This window comes from Alosa sapidissima, chromosome 19 (assembly GCF_018492685.1).
Source record: "Alosa sapidissima isolate fAloSap1 chromosome 19, fAloSap1.pri, whole genome shotgun sequence".
Classification (NCBI taxonomy): domain Eukaryota; kingdom Metazoa; phylum Chordata; class Actinopteri; order Clupeiformes; family Clupeidae; genus Alosa; species Alosa sapidissima.
Window position 1 is genome coordinate 14,183,827 of NC_055975.1, and position 17,638 is coordinate 14,201,464.

A 17,638-nucleotide genomic window follows, 5' to 3' on the forward strand; every position below is an offset into this window, starting at 1 on the left:
GTGTGTGCCACAGTAGATGGTAAACTTATGTTGTGTGTTGTTATGTATGTATGTATGTATGTATGTATGTATGTGTGTGTGTGTGTGTGTGTGTGTGTGTGTGTTTGCCACAGTAGATGGTAAACTTATGTTGTGTGTTGTTATGTATGTATGTATGTATGTATGTATGTATGTGTGTATGTATGTGTGTGTGTGTGTGTGTGTGTGTGTGTGTGTGTGTGTGTGTAAATCAGTTAGCATGCCATATTGCTGGTGGTGCCACTCACCCCGTGGTAGTTGGGGTTTAGCCCCCGCCGCATCTCCCCCTCGGTGGCAGAGCGTGACATCACGTGGGGCTCGTCCTCACATCCCCCTTCCACCTCCGAGAAAGAGGAGCCGCTGCCCGCCTCCAGTACGCCCAGAGCCAGGGGGCTGCCCGCTCCTCTGCCCGCCATGCCCCCGGCTACGCCTCCCGTCCCCACTAGGCCTCCGATGCTGTTGGACTTCCCAAAGGCCCGCATCAGCTTGTGACCGCTACAGGAGCAACAGAAGAAACACTACATGCTTTACACTGTTTTCAGGTTTTTCATCTCCTATTGACATGGAGATACTCGACGACAGCACTGGCCTATCAAACCTTTGGAATATTTGTGTTTACATACAAACACCAATAAACATCCCAGTCACAAATGTAGGATCTGGTAAACTAGTTATTGACTCTGTTCAGCATAATACATCACTGAGATACAATTTGACTCTCAGCCATTTACAAACTCTGTAAGTAAACCTGGCTGCATACTGTAGCCCTGACTGGATGAAAAATATATGGTCAGTGCTGACTGATTATTTGGATCCAAGGTGTGGTGTGTACCTGTAGGTGTCCAGGCTGCTGGACGAGGGCGAAGTGGTCAGGCTGTCAGAGTCTCCATCCAACGAGAGCTGCTCCTGCAGCACTGAGGCCAGCCCGTCGCCCTGGGAGACCAGCAGCTTCCTCTGCACACCTGAGTAGATGGGTGTGGCCTCCTCAGTGGAGGGAGAGGCCTCTGAGCTGCCACACTCTGAGGTAGAGGGGATGGAGAGGAAACACATTAAAAGAGCAGTTCTCCACTTTGGACCAACTTAGTAACACAACATTAAATGCAATTGCCATACGGCTAATTCACATGATACACATAAATACAGAGAGGCATTGACAGGCTGAAATCCGTAAACAGTCATTGCTATAAATAGCATTTTTAGAATACAATGTGCGAGTTTGTTATATAAAACAACAAAGTACTTTTTTGTATGATGCTCCTTATTATAGGTATTCCAGAGTGTTTTAAAGGTGATGCTTTGATATCTGTACATGTCCACAGGTGCAGTAAGACATCACAGTGACGGTTCCCACCTCTAGATCCAGGCTTCTTGGACTCATCGATGCGGATGAGCTTCTTGCGGACGCGGCGTGTAGAGTTGACCAGCTTGTGCAGCCTGCGGAATGTGACGGAGTCCTCGAGCTCGTCGTCGGACTGCTCCCTCGACTGCAAGACAACAGTGAGAGTCTGATCAAGGCACTGTTCAGTAGTGTCACACAGACCTAAAATGGTACTGCGCTGTTACCAAATAACATTCTGTTAAGAAATACATATTTACACTGGTTTGGGGAGGAGGTAGCTCATAATGACTCACTAGCTCATAATATACAATAATATGCTGTACAATCAAACTGACCAAAATGTAGTCTAGTTTATTTACAGAAGTCTGTTGTTGTGTTTGCTTTGCATGCAACAGATCGGTCTCGGATACTGAAACGCACGCCATCACGGTGGAACATGGTTGGTCGTGAGAGTCCCTCACCCAAAGATAACCTCTGGTTCTCGGACCCACCTCTTGAGCTGTGGTGTGGTCTCCACTTTACTGTAACAGCTCCATGTGTCGTGTCATTTCACATGTGAAACGTGTGGGCTGTCTATTCTGGGTTCGACGATCACCTTGTAATTTCCCTGTGCAGCGCAGCAGACACTGTTTATTTAAACATGGCCGACTCCTCTGCGCCAGCCTATACAGAGTGGGCAAGGGCATGGCTTGGAGACGGGCACAGTGCTGATTTAAAATGACGCCAGTGGCATGAGTCACCAGTATACATAGTGCATTATGTAACGGAATGAATTATCACCCCCTCCATTATCCTGGGCAGTGTACCTCTACACACAGCCAGCTGTCAATCAAATGCCATTCGCACAGGGCTCTATTGATGCTTGCAGTATTAACAGCTCATGATTGTCCATCTTTGTGCTGTGTCTGTGGTGCCAGTGAATAATCTGATCTATGAAGCAGCCATGGAACCCAAACGTTTAATAGCTTGGGCAGATTACACAATTGTTTTGTCTTCTACGATGATATTTTAAAATTGACCATGTCAGACCACACGATCATAGAACCATTAAATTGTGCTGTGTCTTCATTGGGAGATGGCCACATTACATTACATTACATTACATTACATTACAAGATCATGTAGTTTATCGTTCGCATCGAGTGCGGTCACAATGTCAGTGTCATCAGTGTCAGGAGATTTCCCAAAAATGTGGACAAGCTACACTTTTCATTGTGGTGTCGTGTTGTGGCGAGTCACAGACAATAAATCGCTGATGTCACAAGACATGTTTCCAATTCGACTTTGTTCCTGACCTTTCACATTTGGGCACGATGCTGGAAATGTATAGACTAAGACAAAATCATGGCAAAAATCGGGCTAAAATCCTGTAATCTGACCAAATCTGAGGACATGTTGCTACAGTTTTTGACTGTTTCTGTTGATGTGATCAGAACAGACTTGTGTATATTGTTGTCTGAAGGCCATCCCTTCCCAAGTTTGACCCTGTATACTGCCATTTCCCATCGGTTCAAAGCAGCAGGAGCAGACATGGGGCTGTGTGTGTAGTCACCAGCACGCCTCAGCAAGCTTGGCCAAGCCAAGGCCAAGCGAGAGGCCTTGGGGGTTATCTGCCCCTATTCCGCCCACGTTCAGCTGTCCGACTCTGTAGTACTAACTGGTGGATTTGTGTTCGCAAACACACAGCCAGTGACCTCTGGTTCTTCTCAGAGGTCAGCACATCCACTTGCCCGCTCTTCCCTTCCCTTTCGCGCCTGATAGGGGCACCTTTTCTGGAAGCTTCTGCCTGATACGGGTCATCAAATATTTATGTTGACAAAAAAAAAAGCTCACACACAGTTTTAAATGTTTGTGGCAGCGCAGCCCTGAACACCCCACCCCCCACAGCACATGAGTCTAGCAGCGCAATGTGTTTCCCAGCAGTGGCTATAAGCAGCCTCTCTGTGGTTTCCACAGTGAGCAGAATGAGAACCCCGTGCGCAGGCTATTCTTGTGCCCCGTGGTTAAATAAGGTTTTATCTCTCGGAAATACAGATATAAACCACTCTCTATAGCTCGGTGGGTCACTGCTGCGACAGCACAGGTGGTGTGCTGAGAGCGAGATACAGAGCGGGGTCTGAGAATCAGCGAGCAGAGACGATGATGACCTATGGAGGTTTCTAGAGCTCACTTGAGGAAACGTGTGTTAAAAAGGTCACGTCTGAGTGATATTTTTGTGTACATACAAATAAATAAGTGTTATGACCAAAAAGAGGATCTATGTTGACAACCTACCTGCTATGGTCTAATAAAAAAACTGTCAGCTGCTTTCAGTTTCTCAATTGATCAGCCTTACATTTAGAAATATTTGTTGCGGTACAGTTTTCGTTCCCTTTTTTGTTGCAGTAAACCAAATGTAACAGCTAGCTGACATTATAGAGTATTTTGTTGTTTCACATTTCCCCCTCCACAGATTGTCTACACAGTGTGTGAGAACCAGCCCCCTGTTCTTGTTAGGAATGTGGCCGGTAGCCTGGTTGTGGAAGAATACATCACTGTGAGTATTCCCAAACAGCAGCAGAACAAAAGGTAACATGCGGTTTTGGGTGCTACTCTACTGAGGAATTCCAGTGTGTGAGCGCTACCTCATGCCCTCGCCAAAACAATTCAAAATGGCCTGAGGGGTGAGATACGATCAGGGGGAGAGAGAGGAGAGAGAGAGAACAGAGAGAGAGCAGAGAGAGAGTGAGAGAGAGAGAGAATGGCAACACTGACATGGTTACACAAAGACCTAACCAGGAATCAGTTACATAATGATGCCATGTCAGCAGAAACACTCACAACACACACACACACACACAAACAAACATCCACACACCACTGCCGCATGACTTCACCCACAGAGCTCTGCTGGCTTGGTCCGCCAGAGTGCTAGCACACTAATGCTAACGGCCACCGCACTGAGATGAATGGTCCTTTGCCTAGCGCTCGCTAACGGCTGGCACAGACTAGCAGGCCGGGCTCACTGCCGGGCCTCCGTGGCATTCATCTTCCAAAAGAGACTAATGTCACAGCTATGCCGCTGGGTCATGACGAGCGTGGCCACATAATTGCTACATTCCAGATGGGTATACAATTACCAGTGTCCTCACATACAGGTCACACACACACACACACACACACACACACACACACACACGCGGTGGAAAAATGAGGCGAGCAAACCAGAGACAAACTGCTTCTTCATTCTCTGCACGGTGTTTGCCAGGGGACAGGAGAGAGAGACGGATGGAGAAAAGAAAGGTAGCGCACGAGGCAGGGAGGAGAAACAGAGATGGATGGATGCAAAGAGGGATGAAGAGAGAGATGGAAATTGTGAAGATGGAGGGAAAGTGTTTACGAGAGGCAGAATGGACAAAGACAAAAATCCTCTATGAGAGACAACAATGAGAGAGAGAGAGAGAGAGATGAACAGAGTGAAAACAGAGCAGAGTGGAGGAGAGCTAACAACTGATGAACAGGAGGACAGAGCCTCAATATGATGGCCGGATGCCACAACAAATAGAGTATGAAGGAGACCAGTAGACCACCACTGTGAGAAAAACAGAGGGACTGATGAACTGAGAATGCGATGGAGAGAGGGAGTTGAGCGGAGCGATGTGAAAGCGGACCCCCCCCCCCCCCCACCACCACCACCACCACCACCACCACCCCTCTCTCTCCCCCCGCAGGAAAAGAGCTGCGGGCTGCAGAACAGAGGCTCAGGCCTGCATTCAGCTCCCACTGCAGCACAATGGGGGCCAGAGCTTTCAGCTTTCAGCCACATGAATACAAACACAGCCTGCAGGCCCAGCCACTGGGAGAGAGAGAGGACCCTGCGTACCAGTGTGTGTGTGTGTATGTGTGTGTGTGTGTGTATGTATGTGTGTGTGTGTGTGTGTTTATTTATGTGTGAGAGAAAGAGAGAGGCCACCAGCACACAGAGAGAGGGGAGCTCTACAGAGATGCGTAGAAAAACAGAGCAAAACAAAATGGAGGTACTGGAGCTGAGATAAAGCCAGACATGGCATGTGTATGTTGGGATTGGAGGGCCATATGGTAACACTCATCACAGGTCATCGCTCCTGCAGTCCCAAACACCAACACACAAACAGGGGCCTGCCAGTGAGAGAAGACCCCCGAGCTGTGCTCAGCCTTCAGTGCTTTTGCATCCTCTGTGAACACGAGTGTAGGCCTAGTAGTGTAGTAGTGTCCCTTAGGGAACCTCAAGTCTGTAGGAGGCCTCATCACAACATCTTTTCTCTGATGTTTATCTTTTCACTGTTAGCTCAGTCTAGGAGATCTTGAGGTGCTTGCATACTGCCCGGACTAACACCTACCATCTCCAACAAACACCAGCAGCTGGGTCAGTGTCTAATGCATCGTCACTCTGTGCTTGTTGGATGGAGCTGTCCAGAGGTCAGTCTTCTCATCTACTGTCTAGGCAGTGTGGAGCATGCTGCAGCACAGCTGGACAGCTTCACACAGATCCCTTACCAGGGACATCAATATGAGCCAGCATGCTTGACCAGATGATGCACGCAATCCCTCGTTTACTGGATGTTCGTCATTCAATTTCGATATGAGTCGATGTACGTTTTTTTTTGTTTAAGTCTCAAATTCTGTCTATGACCAACCACATAGACAGAAACACAAACCTGGGTATCTAATAATATCTCCAGAACCCTAAATATTTCATTCTGCGGTGATTATTTGAGCTAACTGTTATTGTCTGGACTGGACGCTGTGGTTCTACTCACGTTGCTGTTGGACTCGTTGATGGAGGGGCTGGAGCTGTGGTTCCACTCGGCCATGTCGCTGCTGCCCGCCTGGCGGCTCTGGCTCTCAAACTCCTTCAGCTGGCCAACACGGAGAGAAGGACAGAGAGCGGAGAAGAATGGTTGAGCCACTGATTGATTGACTCTTTTTCACTATTCATAAACTAAGGGGCAGACAAGGCAGACAAAGACACAAACACAGACCAATATTGTGTTCTCAAGAGAGGAATGAAAACAATGGGCTCTTTTAACAGGAGAATAGCTGATCTATGAATGGCATTAGCCATAATGAAGCTGTAAAATTACATAGAAACACATGCAGTAGAAATGAAAAAGGCACAAGTACTGATATAAAATGCTACAAGGCTTTTATAGGGGTACAAAAATGGAAGGTAGGCTGTGGAAAAAGTGTGCATGCATTTGCAAAAAATCACCACAAGGAATGTAAAAAGATAAAAAAAAACCCAGCTGATATGGGTTTGTTAGTGAGCAAGTTCTCCTGTTATCAGTCATGCTCATGTGGCAGGCTGCGTCAGCATGCTCCTACCCGTGCGAGAGCCTCCTCCACAGTGATCATCCGCTCCTTCACCATCATCATCAGCTGGATCCGCTCTTCATCACTCATGGTGATCTCACTGGCCACGAAGCCCAGGTCCTCCCCGCCTGGGCCACAAAGGTCATAGGTCACAACACCACCTTCTCCATCATCACCTCCACCAACAACAACAACAACAAGTTTTGCACTTGACACACACAGAAAGGTCACTGTGGGGGCCATATCAGCTAGTGCTGCAGAGGGTTAAAGGTTCTCATATGGCTGTGCCCAGAACAGTTATTTGCAAGAGTAAGCATGAGATGCACCTTTTGACATTTGTCTTCCAGCTCCCTTCTGCGACTTGCGGAAATTCTGCCAAAAAGATTTGTTCTTCTTTCTGCTGTCAGCTTTTCCTGCAAGGGGAGAATTGGTTGGGGTAAGCTAAGACTTGATGGATGAGGACACTGAATTAAGGGGGCCAACTGCTGGGTATTTTTAAAGACAGGATAGTCAGCAGTTGGCAGCAAAATAGGCTATCAAATATAACAACACTGACAGTCTGTAAAGTTAATGTTCCTGAAATGGATATGGCAAGATCTGTCATCGGAAGCTTTTATTATAGGCAACAATCAACTATGTGCTCATGCACACACAATTCATGCAGACACACTTCACACTCTCTCTCTCTCTCACACACACACACACACACACACGCACACACAAACACACGCACACAAATACACAAAAATAAGAGAGTAAGCTTACCTCCTATGCCATCCTCAGAACTGGACTTGTGCATAGACAGCCTACAAACAACCCAACAAACAAGGTGTTACTCAAATGCACCAAAACTTTGATGGAACACAAACTCAGCCACTTCTATGTCCCATCACCTGTTCTCCAACACTATTCTCCTCATTCTGCTCCGGTCATCTCTCAGTCCACAGAAACAAAAAAATCTTCTTCCTCGCCTCCCTCACTCCACCCTCTCTCTGTCTCTCTTTCTCTCTCTTCTTCTTTTCGTCCTCAAACGCTTCACCTCCTTCTCTCCCTTGGCCTCACACACATTCCCTCTCTTTGCTCTTTCCCTCCCTGGCTCTGTCCCTTTCCTGTGGGTTCCTGTGTGCTGTGGCGCGGGGGCTTGTTGTCCGCTGGCTGGGATGTGACAGCTTTGGCCGGGGCTCCCCTGCAACAATAGGGGCTTTTCACACGCGGGCCACCGCTTTTCACCGCGCGCATTCCTCTCGCGCTCAGCTGACGCATGCTGCTGAGGTTAGCGACTATCACTCCCCCTCAGGCCTGCAGGGACACGGGCTGGCCAGGTGAGGGCGCATGCTTGCTCGGGGTAACAGGTGAAGGTGACTAAAGTTCACCCCAGTCATTTCACAAGAGCGCTCTTGTTGCCTAAACACATCTAAAAAAGAGTAGTCTGCATCTGGATGTATAAGCCTGGTCTTTTTGTCCAAATAGTGAAAGGAGAGGTTGACACAGTTAGAATTTATGTGATTTAGGTTTGAGCTTGCTTATGTGTTTTAGGTTTGAGCTTGCTTATATGTGTTTTAGGTTTGAGCTTGCTTATGTGTTTTAGGTTTGAGTTTGCTTATGTTATGTATCTTAGGCATTCAAGTCTTTCAATACAATGATAACATAAACTTCTTGTACTATTATAAAACAACCCCTCACTAACCCTCATGATTGCGCAGCAGATTTCCGTATCATCCAGGATGAATCATTGGGAACAACGGTGATTCAGTGACCATGGCTGTGTCATGGTTTCTTGGGTCATGGACAGTGACCCTACATGAGTACACCTGCATTAAGGGGCTTTCCAACAGCCCTCCCTGTCTCCTTATCAACAATTGGCATACATGACATCCCCCAACACACACACACACACACACACACACACACACACACACACAGGACGGACTATATCAATGCGTGTGACCCATTGTACCTCACCCCAGTGACAAGACTACTTATCATCACAACCACCTCACCCCCCACCCAGCACTTCAGTAGCAGAAGTATCCCCCGCGCACACAATCACAGGAAGGAAGTAGACTGTGTGTGTGTGTGTGTGTGTGTGTGTGTGTGTGTGTGTGTGTGTGTGTGTGTGTGTATGTGTGTGTGTGTATTTGTGTGTGTGTGTGTGTGTGTGTATGTGTATGTGTATGTGTGTGTAAGGGGCTAAGCTAAGAGGCCATCTGAAGGGTCAGTAGGAAATGCACAGAGCCCCATTTCCACATGCTGAAAGGATGTTGGGTTGAGATGCTGGTCAGCAGTGTGATTCTCAAAGCAATACAGTACATATTTGGAGGTTGCCAGAACAAGCTGGGATGGCTAGCAGCCCTGACTGAGTAATCCTGGCTTCAGCTGGGACTGACTACTTAAAAAAGTCAGCAAAGCACACCTAACATGTCCTTTAGACAAACTACACGCAAAGAATACCCATTCTGAAAAGATGGAGTATATGTGATTATTCATACAGGTGATTCCTGGTTGACAGATTGTGGTTCAGAGGATGCTTACTTTCTCTCAGTCTCTGGGGTGGACATGGCACTGTTGAAGCCCAGCGATTCCTGTGGGGATGCACACACACACTCAGATCACACAAAACACTAAAACTAAAGCCACATAAAGCCACATCAACACAGTCTCCTATAGCAATTCACATATTACTCAATATCTTCAGGAATATGATATGCTAATTTCACTGACTTATTTTTTACGTTTGTTTATTTTATGCATTTTGTCCTGCGGTGACTTACCTGTATTTCTGATCTCAGCTGCAGAGAGGTTGAGATGGGCTCAATCTTGGCCTGCAGAACAAAGGGAGGAGGAGAGAAGAGAGAAGAGGAGAGGAGAGAAGAGAAGAGAGAAGAGAAGAGAAGAGAAGAGAAGAGTGTGAGCTTAGGGGTGTCTCAGGAGTCCCACATTTCAAAATATATGAATGTTCTGCATTAACGCACAATCGAGGGCATTGAGCAGGGATGCATTAAATCCATAAGGACGGACTGGAATGCTTTGTTTTGGTGTTTAATATATGCTGTGAATTAAACCAGCTGTGCAACACATTTACAGTACAAACACACAGTACTCTTTCTCTATTTGTCTGTCTCTCACTCTCTCTCACACACACACACACACACGCACACACACACACACACACACACACACACACACACACACACAGACACAGACACACACACACGAGCATCTGTACCGTTTCAGTGTCCTGCGCCACCTTGCGCTTGCGTAGCTCGTCCATCCTGTTGCATACGTCGCTGTAAGAGGTGCTGTAGTATTCGGAGTACTCCTGTGCCAGATCCTCAATGTTCCCAAGAGAGCCATCCTTTAAGAGATGAGACAAAGTACAAACACATGCTCATCAGAACATACAAAAAGAATCTCAGTAAAACAACCCAAACAACACACACACACACGCACGTACACACACACACACACACACCACAAACAGAAAGTAATAGTGGGCTATTACAGGAAATGCCATGGTTGCATGTTCGAGGAAGAGGTCTTCAATTGTCCTCTGGGCAGAAGTCACGTTTAACTTTTGGTTTTTAAGTGGAAATTCTGCAAAAAGCCGCATTTGAATATTTCCACTAAGAGTCCGGCACTAAAACCTCTGTCCCCTCACGCAAACAAACCAGCTCAATTCCTCACAGGTACACACAATATAATACTTCTGCCACAAGCTGAAAAGTTAACGCAGAGACTATTTGCCAAGCTGCTGAAACTTGCTGCTGGACATATCAATCATTCTCAAAAACAGTAGAGTGGATAAGTTTCAACAATAATGAAAACAATGTACACCCCCCCACACACACAGAGAGCACACACACAGTTGAGTTGCACTCAGCTGTGAATCCAGACGGGGCCGTGACGCAGTTACCCCCTCTCAAGCCTCTTCTGAATTCCTTCATCCATAAATCTCACCGGGCAACTCGAGAACACATCCAGCAGTGTCTGCCACAGGCATCCACTTCCTCACATTGTACTGCGTGCCCCCAATGACCTCCGTGTTACAGAACCAATCCATGCTTTCAAGTATGACACAGGACCATCACAGAACCTTTCAGACACGCGGACGTGTGTATCACATCCATAATCTTGAGGACCACCGGCCAGGTTTGCCTGCGAGGCAAAGTGTGTGGAACATCATGGCAGAGATGATGGTGTGCATTTTAGGGGAAGAGATATAATGACAAGCCCTGTGTGAGGCACTTCATGTCCAATTGGACATGCCTGGTGAGCATCTGAGAGAAGCAGGCTGTGATTGTAGAACTTCCAGTCAATGCAGCTAGAGGACTAGACCTGGCATTCCTTGAAAGCAGACGCATATGGCCTCAAGACCACCTTGTAACCTTTAAGAAATGTCAAAAACATTTGTTCACCTGGCACAAGAGGTGGAATGTCAAGGGTTACCAGTTGCCCACAGACAATGTGTTGTCATTAGGCTACACCAACTGTACTGTCCTGGCACTAACACAATAACATCTTCAAGCAGACTGAAAATGGAGGAGGAGAGAAATGGTGCTTTTTACAGAAACTCTGTGGAAAGGCATGTGGTCGATAAAGACTCTGGAGCCTTGGAGTGGAAAGAATTCAAGAGCATTGGTTATGACATGATAATGATAATATTGCTACATAAGTGGTGCAAACCAAGGGGATTGTTATTCCTACCACAAGAACTTAGCCTGCCTCAAGGTTGTTTCTGTGAATTTTTCAGTATTTCCACTGTTTGTGAACATATTCTACCCTACAGTATGGTGGGTATAAAACCATACGATGGTCCCATATGAATGGCAACTCGTTATTTCTTTTATGATTTTGAGAAAGGGTCACGATGGAAAACTATTCAGGTAGGTTAATTTAAAGTTCACTTTAAACGGACGCTAACACTTCTGAATCTGTAGCCCCCAAACAGTGTGTGATCAAACGAGAAAAAAAGTCCTCTAACTTACCAGCAGATTCATAACATCGGTCCATACACTACAAAAGCTGTCAGAAACGTAAGACGCAGGATAACTCTTAGCAGCAGCCCCATCCTCCTCCATGACTACAAGCAGCCACCAAATTTCCTGTGACACGCAACTTCAGCTGACAATAGGCATCACCTGCAAAGTTGCTGAATACTAATTTAAAAACAAAAGTCCCGCTCCTTGCCTCCCGAAAGTAAATCGATTCTAAGTCGCGTTAGAAGTATCAGAATAAATGTAGGCTACATGTAAAAAGACTTTGCCGACGAGTGGTAAAATTGTCAACATCTGAGCAACACTGTTCTGAGCGACCACATGCGTCTCGGACCTGCTCCATCCCCGGACTTGCCTATATTTTGCTCTTTTCCAACTTAGACTGCCCACCCATGGTAGCCACCATAATAACACACATCGCGTACCAGCACAGAAGCAGGCTACTGAATGTTTGAAAAGCAAAGCATTTTTGTAGGATGCAGTAAAATAGCCTAAACGGAATGCTCCAAAAATGTCCAGCTATTGTAGCCTAAACGTTGCACTAAGTTTATGACAAATGTGCTTATCAGGCCTTTATGCCAGGTTCGCTATTCTGGACAAAAGTCGAGATCCTCACAGAATACAGTCATACAAACTATGCTTTTGTTAGAAGGAATCCAATGTTTTATGGATTTATGAATGGGCTTGTTTATTATAAAAACATGTCCTCCCTTTACTGTAAAACGAGTCATTGCCGCTTTTGAAGTCAACTTACATCTATTTAAAGGTAAAATGATATAGCGCCACTGGTCTATTATAAATGGAAAATAAACAAAACTCTCTGAATGCTCTCTTAGGTAAGCAGTCAACAAACCATGCAGTCATAACGCAGTAACATAATATTTTTCACTTTTACAAATCATCACAGCGAGGTACTTCTGCCTCTGCTCCCTCCATCCACACTCATCAAATTCAGCTAACTGGAGCAGAGAGAGAGCTGCGTGATGTCCTGCATCAATTCACCCCCTAGAGCAAGCTAATAAAGAGGAGCCCATTCTGCCAGCCAGGCACTGTGGGGAGACAGATCCACAACACCTCGCAGGAGAGAAAAACACACGCCAAATTAGTTCAAACTTCCCCGAGCCTAATTTTTTTCTTGTGTAAAACTGAATACAGCAACTAAGGATGTGTTTGTCTGCATACAGCATAAACTGTGTTGTCATGCATACAGACATGTGCATACCCAAATAACATTTCAGCACTGCCTTTGAACTTCACTTTGTCACATTTGCTTTACCCGATCTACCCTTCATGGTGATGCTTCCTGGAACAAAAGGGACGATGTCAGATTTGACAACCACTTCTAAGGTCTGGACTAACTGTCCACTGATTATGGCACTGGAAAGTTAAGCTCTTAAGCTGTAATGGTTCTACTCAATGTAGTTTACCATCCCTCAGGCAAGTCACTGGGTGGCTGGATGTCATGGATATAGAGACTGCAGACACTGTGGCATTGTCCTTAGAGGGACAGGGACAGACACACATGTAAGCATAAGCAAAAGACCACACAAATGTCCACTGGGCAGTGTGTCTGTGTGCTGTAGAGCAAATACACTATATGCAGAGGCGGACATCCCGGTTTCCAGAAAGTAAAAGTCCTGCCATATATTATTATATCCCCTTAACACAGGGGATATCACTTATTATCTGATCTACCTGGCTGCTAATTAGAATGAGCTGGTTTACTAAATGGTTGGATCAAATACTTGGCAGGACTTTTACTTTCTGAATCCGGGATGTCCACCTCCGAGTATGACACTTACAGAATCTAAGGTGAAAAAGCTGCAACAGGCTGGTGAGTAGACGGCAAACACTAATACACTATTCAGCCATGACACTAGCAGCCCTGATCTGCAATGGAGACACCATAAGGACATCGGTTGTAGCCACACAATCTAAAATACAAAGCCAATGTTAATACATTGGAAATAAATGGTGAAAAACAAATTGGTAGCTGTCGCTGACCAGCTTAACCACTGTTTATGGAGGCACCCAGAGGTCTGATCAGTGGGCCTCCATCTTGGCCTGCGTTTTAAAAGACAAGGGATTGCCTTCACACCACTGGCTCTGTCTGCATGCAAATTCCTGGGCTTCTGCGGGACAAAGTGCTGTAACCCAGTGACATCCACACACGCACACGGACATCCACATCCACACACGATCTGATCGCGGGGCTGTGTGCTATGAAAGAGGGCCATTCATGTGGCGGTCTGGAGCGACATGCCCCGGAGTCAGAGCAGCAGGAGATGTGGCAGCGCTGGCCAGGCCGTGGAGTAGAGAGCTGCCCCTGTGACGCACCACGCGGGGCTATTCAGCTCAGTCTCCACACAGAAACTACCCCATTATCACCCCGCCCCAATCTCATCCCACCCCACCCTACCCCACGATCACGTGACCAGCGCTTTGTCTGCGATGTGTGGCTCTTTCTTCGATGCTTCGAGCCTCGCTTAAGAGCACAAGGAGAAAAAAAAACAGCAGCCACATGCAGTCTGGCTGATGGCACGGGGTGCAAGGCTGAGAGTCAGGCACTAGAGAGCACATCTGAGGCACCATCTTGGCCCTGGACATCAGAGGAGGACGTCAGTGACCCTCCCCCAGGCCCAAGCCAATCATGCATGCAGTTGAGCATGCTGAAAAACACCATGGTCAATTGGCCATGAGTAATAGTAAACATACAGTGCATGCCATTGTTTATCCTATATCGGACAATAAGAAGACATACTCTGGTACTTGCTTGAAGAGGTTGAGTTATGAAAGACCAATTTGTAATGCAATTTCAAATTGTTTGGGCTAGTTACTTCAAAGATGGCTAATTGTCTCCATAGTGAAGGCTCTCATGTGTACCAGGCCCTGTTGGGTAGATCATAATCTGTTTCAAGCCAGTGGTTTGAGAGGCCCCATTCAGTTCATGGTTCAAGAACACCAGCCCTAAGCCCTGTGGTATCATGCGGAACTCTATGGAGCTCCGCTGAGCCCACGAACGAGGCCAATTAAGCCAACCAGAGAGGCTCCTGGGATAGAGAGAACTGAACAGGCTTACTGGAGACTTTACTTGTCAGTGGTACTGATGGAGGAGGGTGGTCTGACTTTGGCCAGGGTCTCTGGTTAGAGACTTGTGTCTCATGGTTTTGCAGTGAAGGCAGACACAGGCACTTCAGCATGAAGTGTGGCATGCAGACTGCGGTCCACCAGAGCAACCAGCTCAGTTTCCGTCCAAGGTACTCGGAGTCTACCAGTGCTTCCTTTCCAACAGAGGTCTCTATACCTTCTCCAAACTGATATGTGGACAGTCACATTCCGTAATTGGTGTGAGAACAGAACTGTACAACTTCCCTTTTCTGACATTTGTAATGATCTCTCTGGGAACACTGAACACTCTGGGAACTCCCTTCAGTAATATACTTCAGTAATGGTCATTATGAGAGCTCACACCTCTACTCCTGCACCGTTCCAAAGATGGATGAGGCTGAAGCATGGGTGCACGATGGGTAATTACTCGGCAGGACAATGAGAGGATATAGAGTGGCTGTAGTGAGATGTGAGTGAGATCCCGGGAGCTGTTTGGGTCATGCTGGTTCCCTGCTGTGCAGAAACCTCCACTCCTTATCTCCAGGGAGAAGGGCGGATGAGAAGAAGGACAAAGGGAGAACAGGAGGAGACACCTTCTCTCCTTCAGGCGATCCAACGCAAGAGAAAAACAAAAAACACTGTTCTTATGTAGGCTTGATGATAAGTGACATGAAGGTGCTCTGACCTACAAAAAAATCCCCAAATCTGGCCAGCCTGCTGCCTTGCATTAAGAGAACTGCCATCTCTGATGATGACATAGTCTTTGACTAGACCAGCCACATATCACCTGATTCCATCCTCATCTTACCCAAGCCTTTCTCTTATCCAAGCCATTCTCTTACCCAAGCTCTTCTCTGGCTTTAGAGTTAAAGCTACTAATCTTCTGGAGACCCCCCGGTGATGTAAGGGTTAAAGAAATGAGAGGACCTGTGTGAGATCCAGAACTCTGAGGGGGGTGGGGATCCAGGCTATCTAAATCCCCTGTCCCCCAGGTAGGCAGGGGTCAGTCTGCAAGCCACCCCAATCAGCCTGCTGAGGAGGGGGTGTTGGGGCTGAGGAGGGGGTGTTGGGGCTGAGACGTGATGGAGCTGTGCTGGGCGGGGTGGTGCTGGTGGTGGCGGTGGGGGTTCTTGGGGAGCTGTGATGGGACTGGGCAGGAGGGAAAATGGCTTTCTGTCGGAGCGGTGATTACACTCAGGATGGTTTCTCTGCGCCGCTCTGCAGGGGTCTTCAAGGGCAAAGACCTCTCTTTTCTTGTTCCCAAAGGATGGGGAGAAGCTCTTTCTGTATCTTTCAGTATCACTCTATATCTCACAATCTCCCTACATCTTTCCATTTCTGTATTTGTGTCTTTCTCTGAATTTCTCTCTCTGTATACATGTTTGTATCCATCACCATCATTGTATATACATTTATCTTTGTACTGTATAAAGGTGAGTATGTAGGAATCTGTTTGTCTGTCCATTTCGATGTATAAATAAATATTTCCTTTCCTGGCATAGTTTTAGCTTTGACCTAAATGAGAGAAAGGGCATTGTGACATTTTGAGTTATAACAAACTGTGAGATGACTTAACATCCCCCGGCACAATTCTCATGTCCACTGACAGAGACAGTGGTGTGAGTGTGTGTGTGTGGGAGGGGGTGTGTGTACATGATCTGTGTGTTCCTGAGTGTGTGTCACTGCACAGACGCATCAGGGGAGAACGAGTTATTCCTTTGTTTGGAGAAGTGTCGAATAGGCTATGTGCTTCGAGGGCTGACCCACAATCCCAAATCCCTTGTCACAGATTCAGAGATAAATCACTTCCCTGCTACGAGTGACTCACTCTCAGGCTATTACTCTCAACACGACTGTGATGAACAGCAGATGTGGATCAAATACATATTTCCAAAACCATCAATGAATAAACACTTCAGAGGTTTACAGCACGCAAATATCCCATCCTTACAGCTGTGAATATAAAACATGTCAATCGAATCTGAAGGGTTTTTTGACAAACACAGGTTTGGGTGAACACGAGGTTTCGACAAGGCCAGCTATAAACTGAAAGCACATCTGAGAGACGCTGGTCTGGCTCTTGCAGCCTCTACTCTCTGATCTGAGAACAGGTGGGTGAGGCGTGAAACTGCTGTGAGGGCTCAGGTCATGGAAGAGGGAAATGGCACGAGAGGCTGTTCTGCGTGAGCTGGAGCTGAGCCATGGACTTGCACTCCAAACCAGACTGTGGACAATATACATTCTGGCACACTGAAACAGGAAATGACACACACACACACAAAGACTTATTTGGAGGAGAGTCTGCTTGTGTTTGGGTGTGTGTGTGTGTGTGTGTGTGTGTGTGTGTGTGTGTGTGTATGTGTATATGTGTATGTGTGTGTGTGTGTGTGTGTGTGGTTGGGCGTTTTGGAAGGGGAACCAAGTGCCACAACCGAGAGTAGTGAATGAGTGTGAGAGAACTGGAAAGGAACCAGCCTAACTAAACTAACGGAGTCATCACACTGTCTTCCCCCACCGTGAGCTGGTCCTGGAGTGCACATGTAGGGAGACCCTGACAGTGGCTCAGCGCCCAGAGGAAACGGGGGCTTACTGAAGCGCTTATGCTGAAGGATCTCTAATGGACTACATGTGTTCCTCCTCAGCTTCGCCTTTCTCTCTCTCCTTCTGCCACGGTCTCTCCTTCCCTCTCTTTTTCTCCCACTCTTTCTCTCTCTCTCTCTTTCTCTCCCTCTCTTTCCCTCTGTCTTTTACAGTCTGCGGCCGGCTCCTCCTCTGCTGCCCATGTCTCCACACCCTTCCTGCAACATCTCTGAATCCTCCTTCTAGTTCTTTCTTGTTTTCTCTGATC

The 17,638-nt window shown here is 46.9% G+C and overlaps 1 protein-coding gene across 6 annotated transcripts in view; it reads right to left on the minus strand.

Annotated features, from left to right (window-relative positions):
* Nucleotides 1-17,638, minus strand: part of sash1b (SAM and SH3 domain containing 1b) — an 80,705-nt gene that overhangs the window by 9,370 nt on the left and 53,697 nt on the right. For 4 of the 6 annotated variants that reach the window (XM_042072911.1, XM_042072910.1, XM_042072913.1 and 1 more), the window contains exons 2-11: nucleotides 9,915-10,043; nucleotides 9,460-9,510; nucleotides 9,221-9,270; nucleotides 7,454-7,494; nucleotides 7,015-7,101; nucleotides 6,701-6,816; nucleotides 6,136-6,234; nucleotides 1,370-1,502; nucleotides 851-1,037; nucleotides 267-513 (exon numbers count right to left, since the gene is read on the minus strand). In XM_042072911.1, coding sequence (XP_041928845.1) covers nucleotides 267-513; nucleotides 851-1,037; nucleotides 1,370-1,502; nucleotides 6,136-6,234; nucleotides 6,701-6,816; nucleotides 7,015-7,101; nucleotides 7,454-7,494; nucleotides 9,221-9,270; nucleotides 9,460-9,510; nucleotides 9,915-10,043 — 1,140 coding nt within the window. Of the gene's footprint in view, nucleotides 1-266; nucleotides 514-850; nucleotides 1,038-1,369; nucleotides 1,503-6,135; nucleotides 6,235-6,700; nucleotides 6,817-7,014; nucleotides 7,102-7,453; nucleotides 7,495-7,581; nucleotides 7,865-9,220; nucleotides 9,271-9,459; nucleotides 9,511-9,914; nucleotides 10,044-11,673; nucleotides 12,009-17,638 lie in introns of those variants that run through there. The other 2 variants (XM_042072912.1, XM_042072915.1) reach the window with 2 other exon arrangements.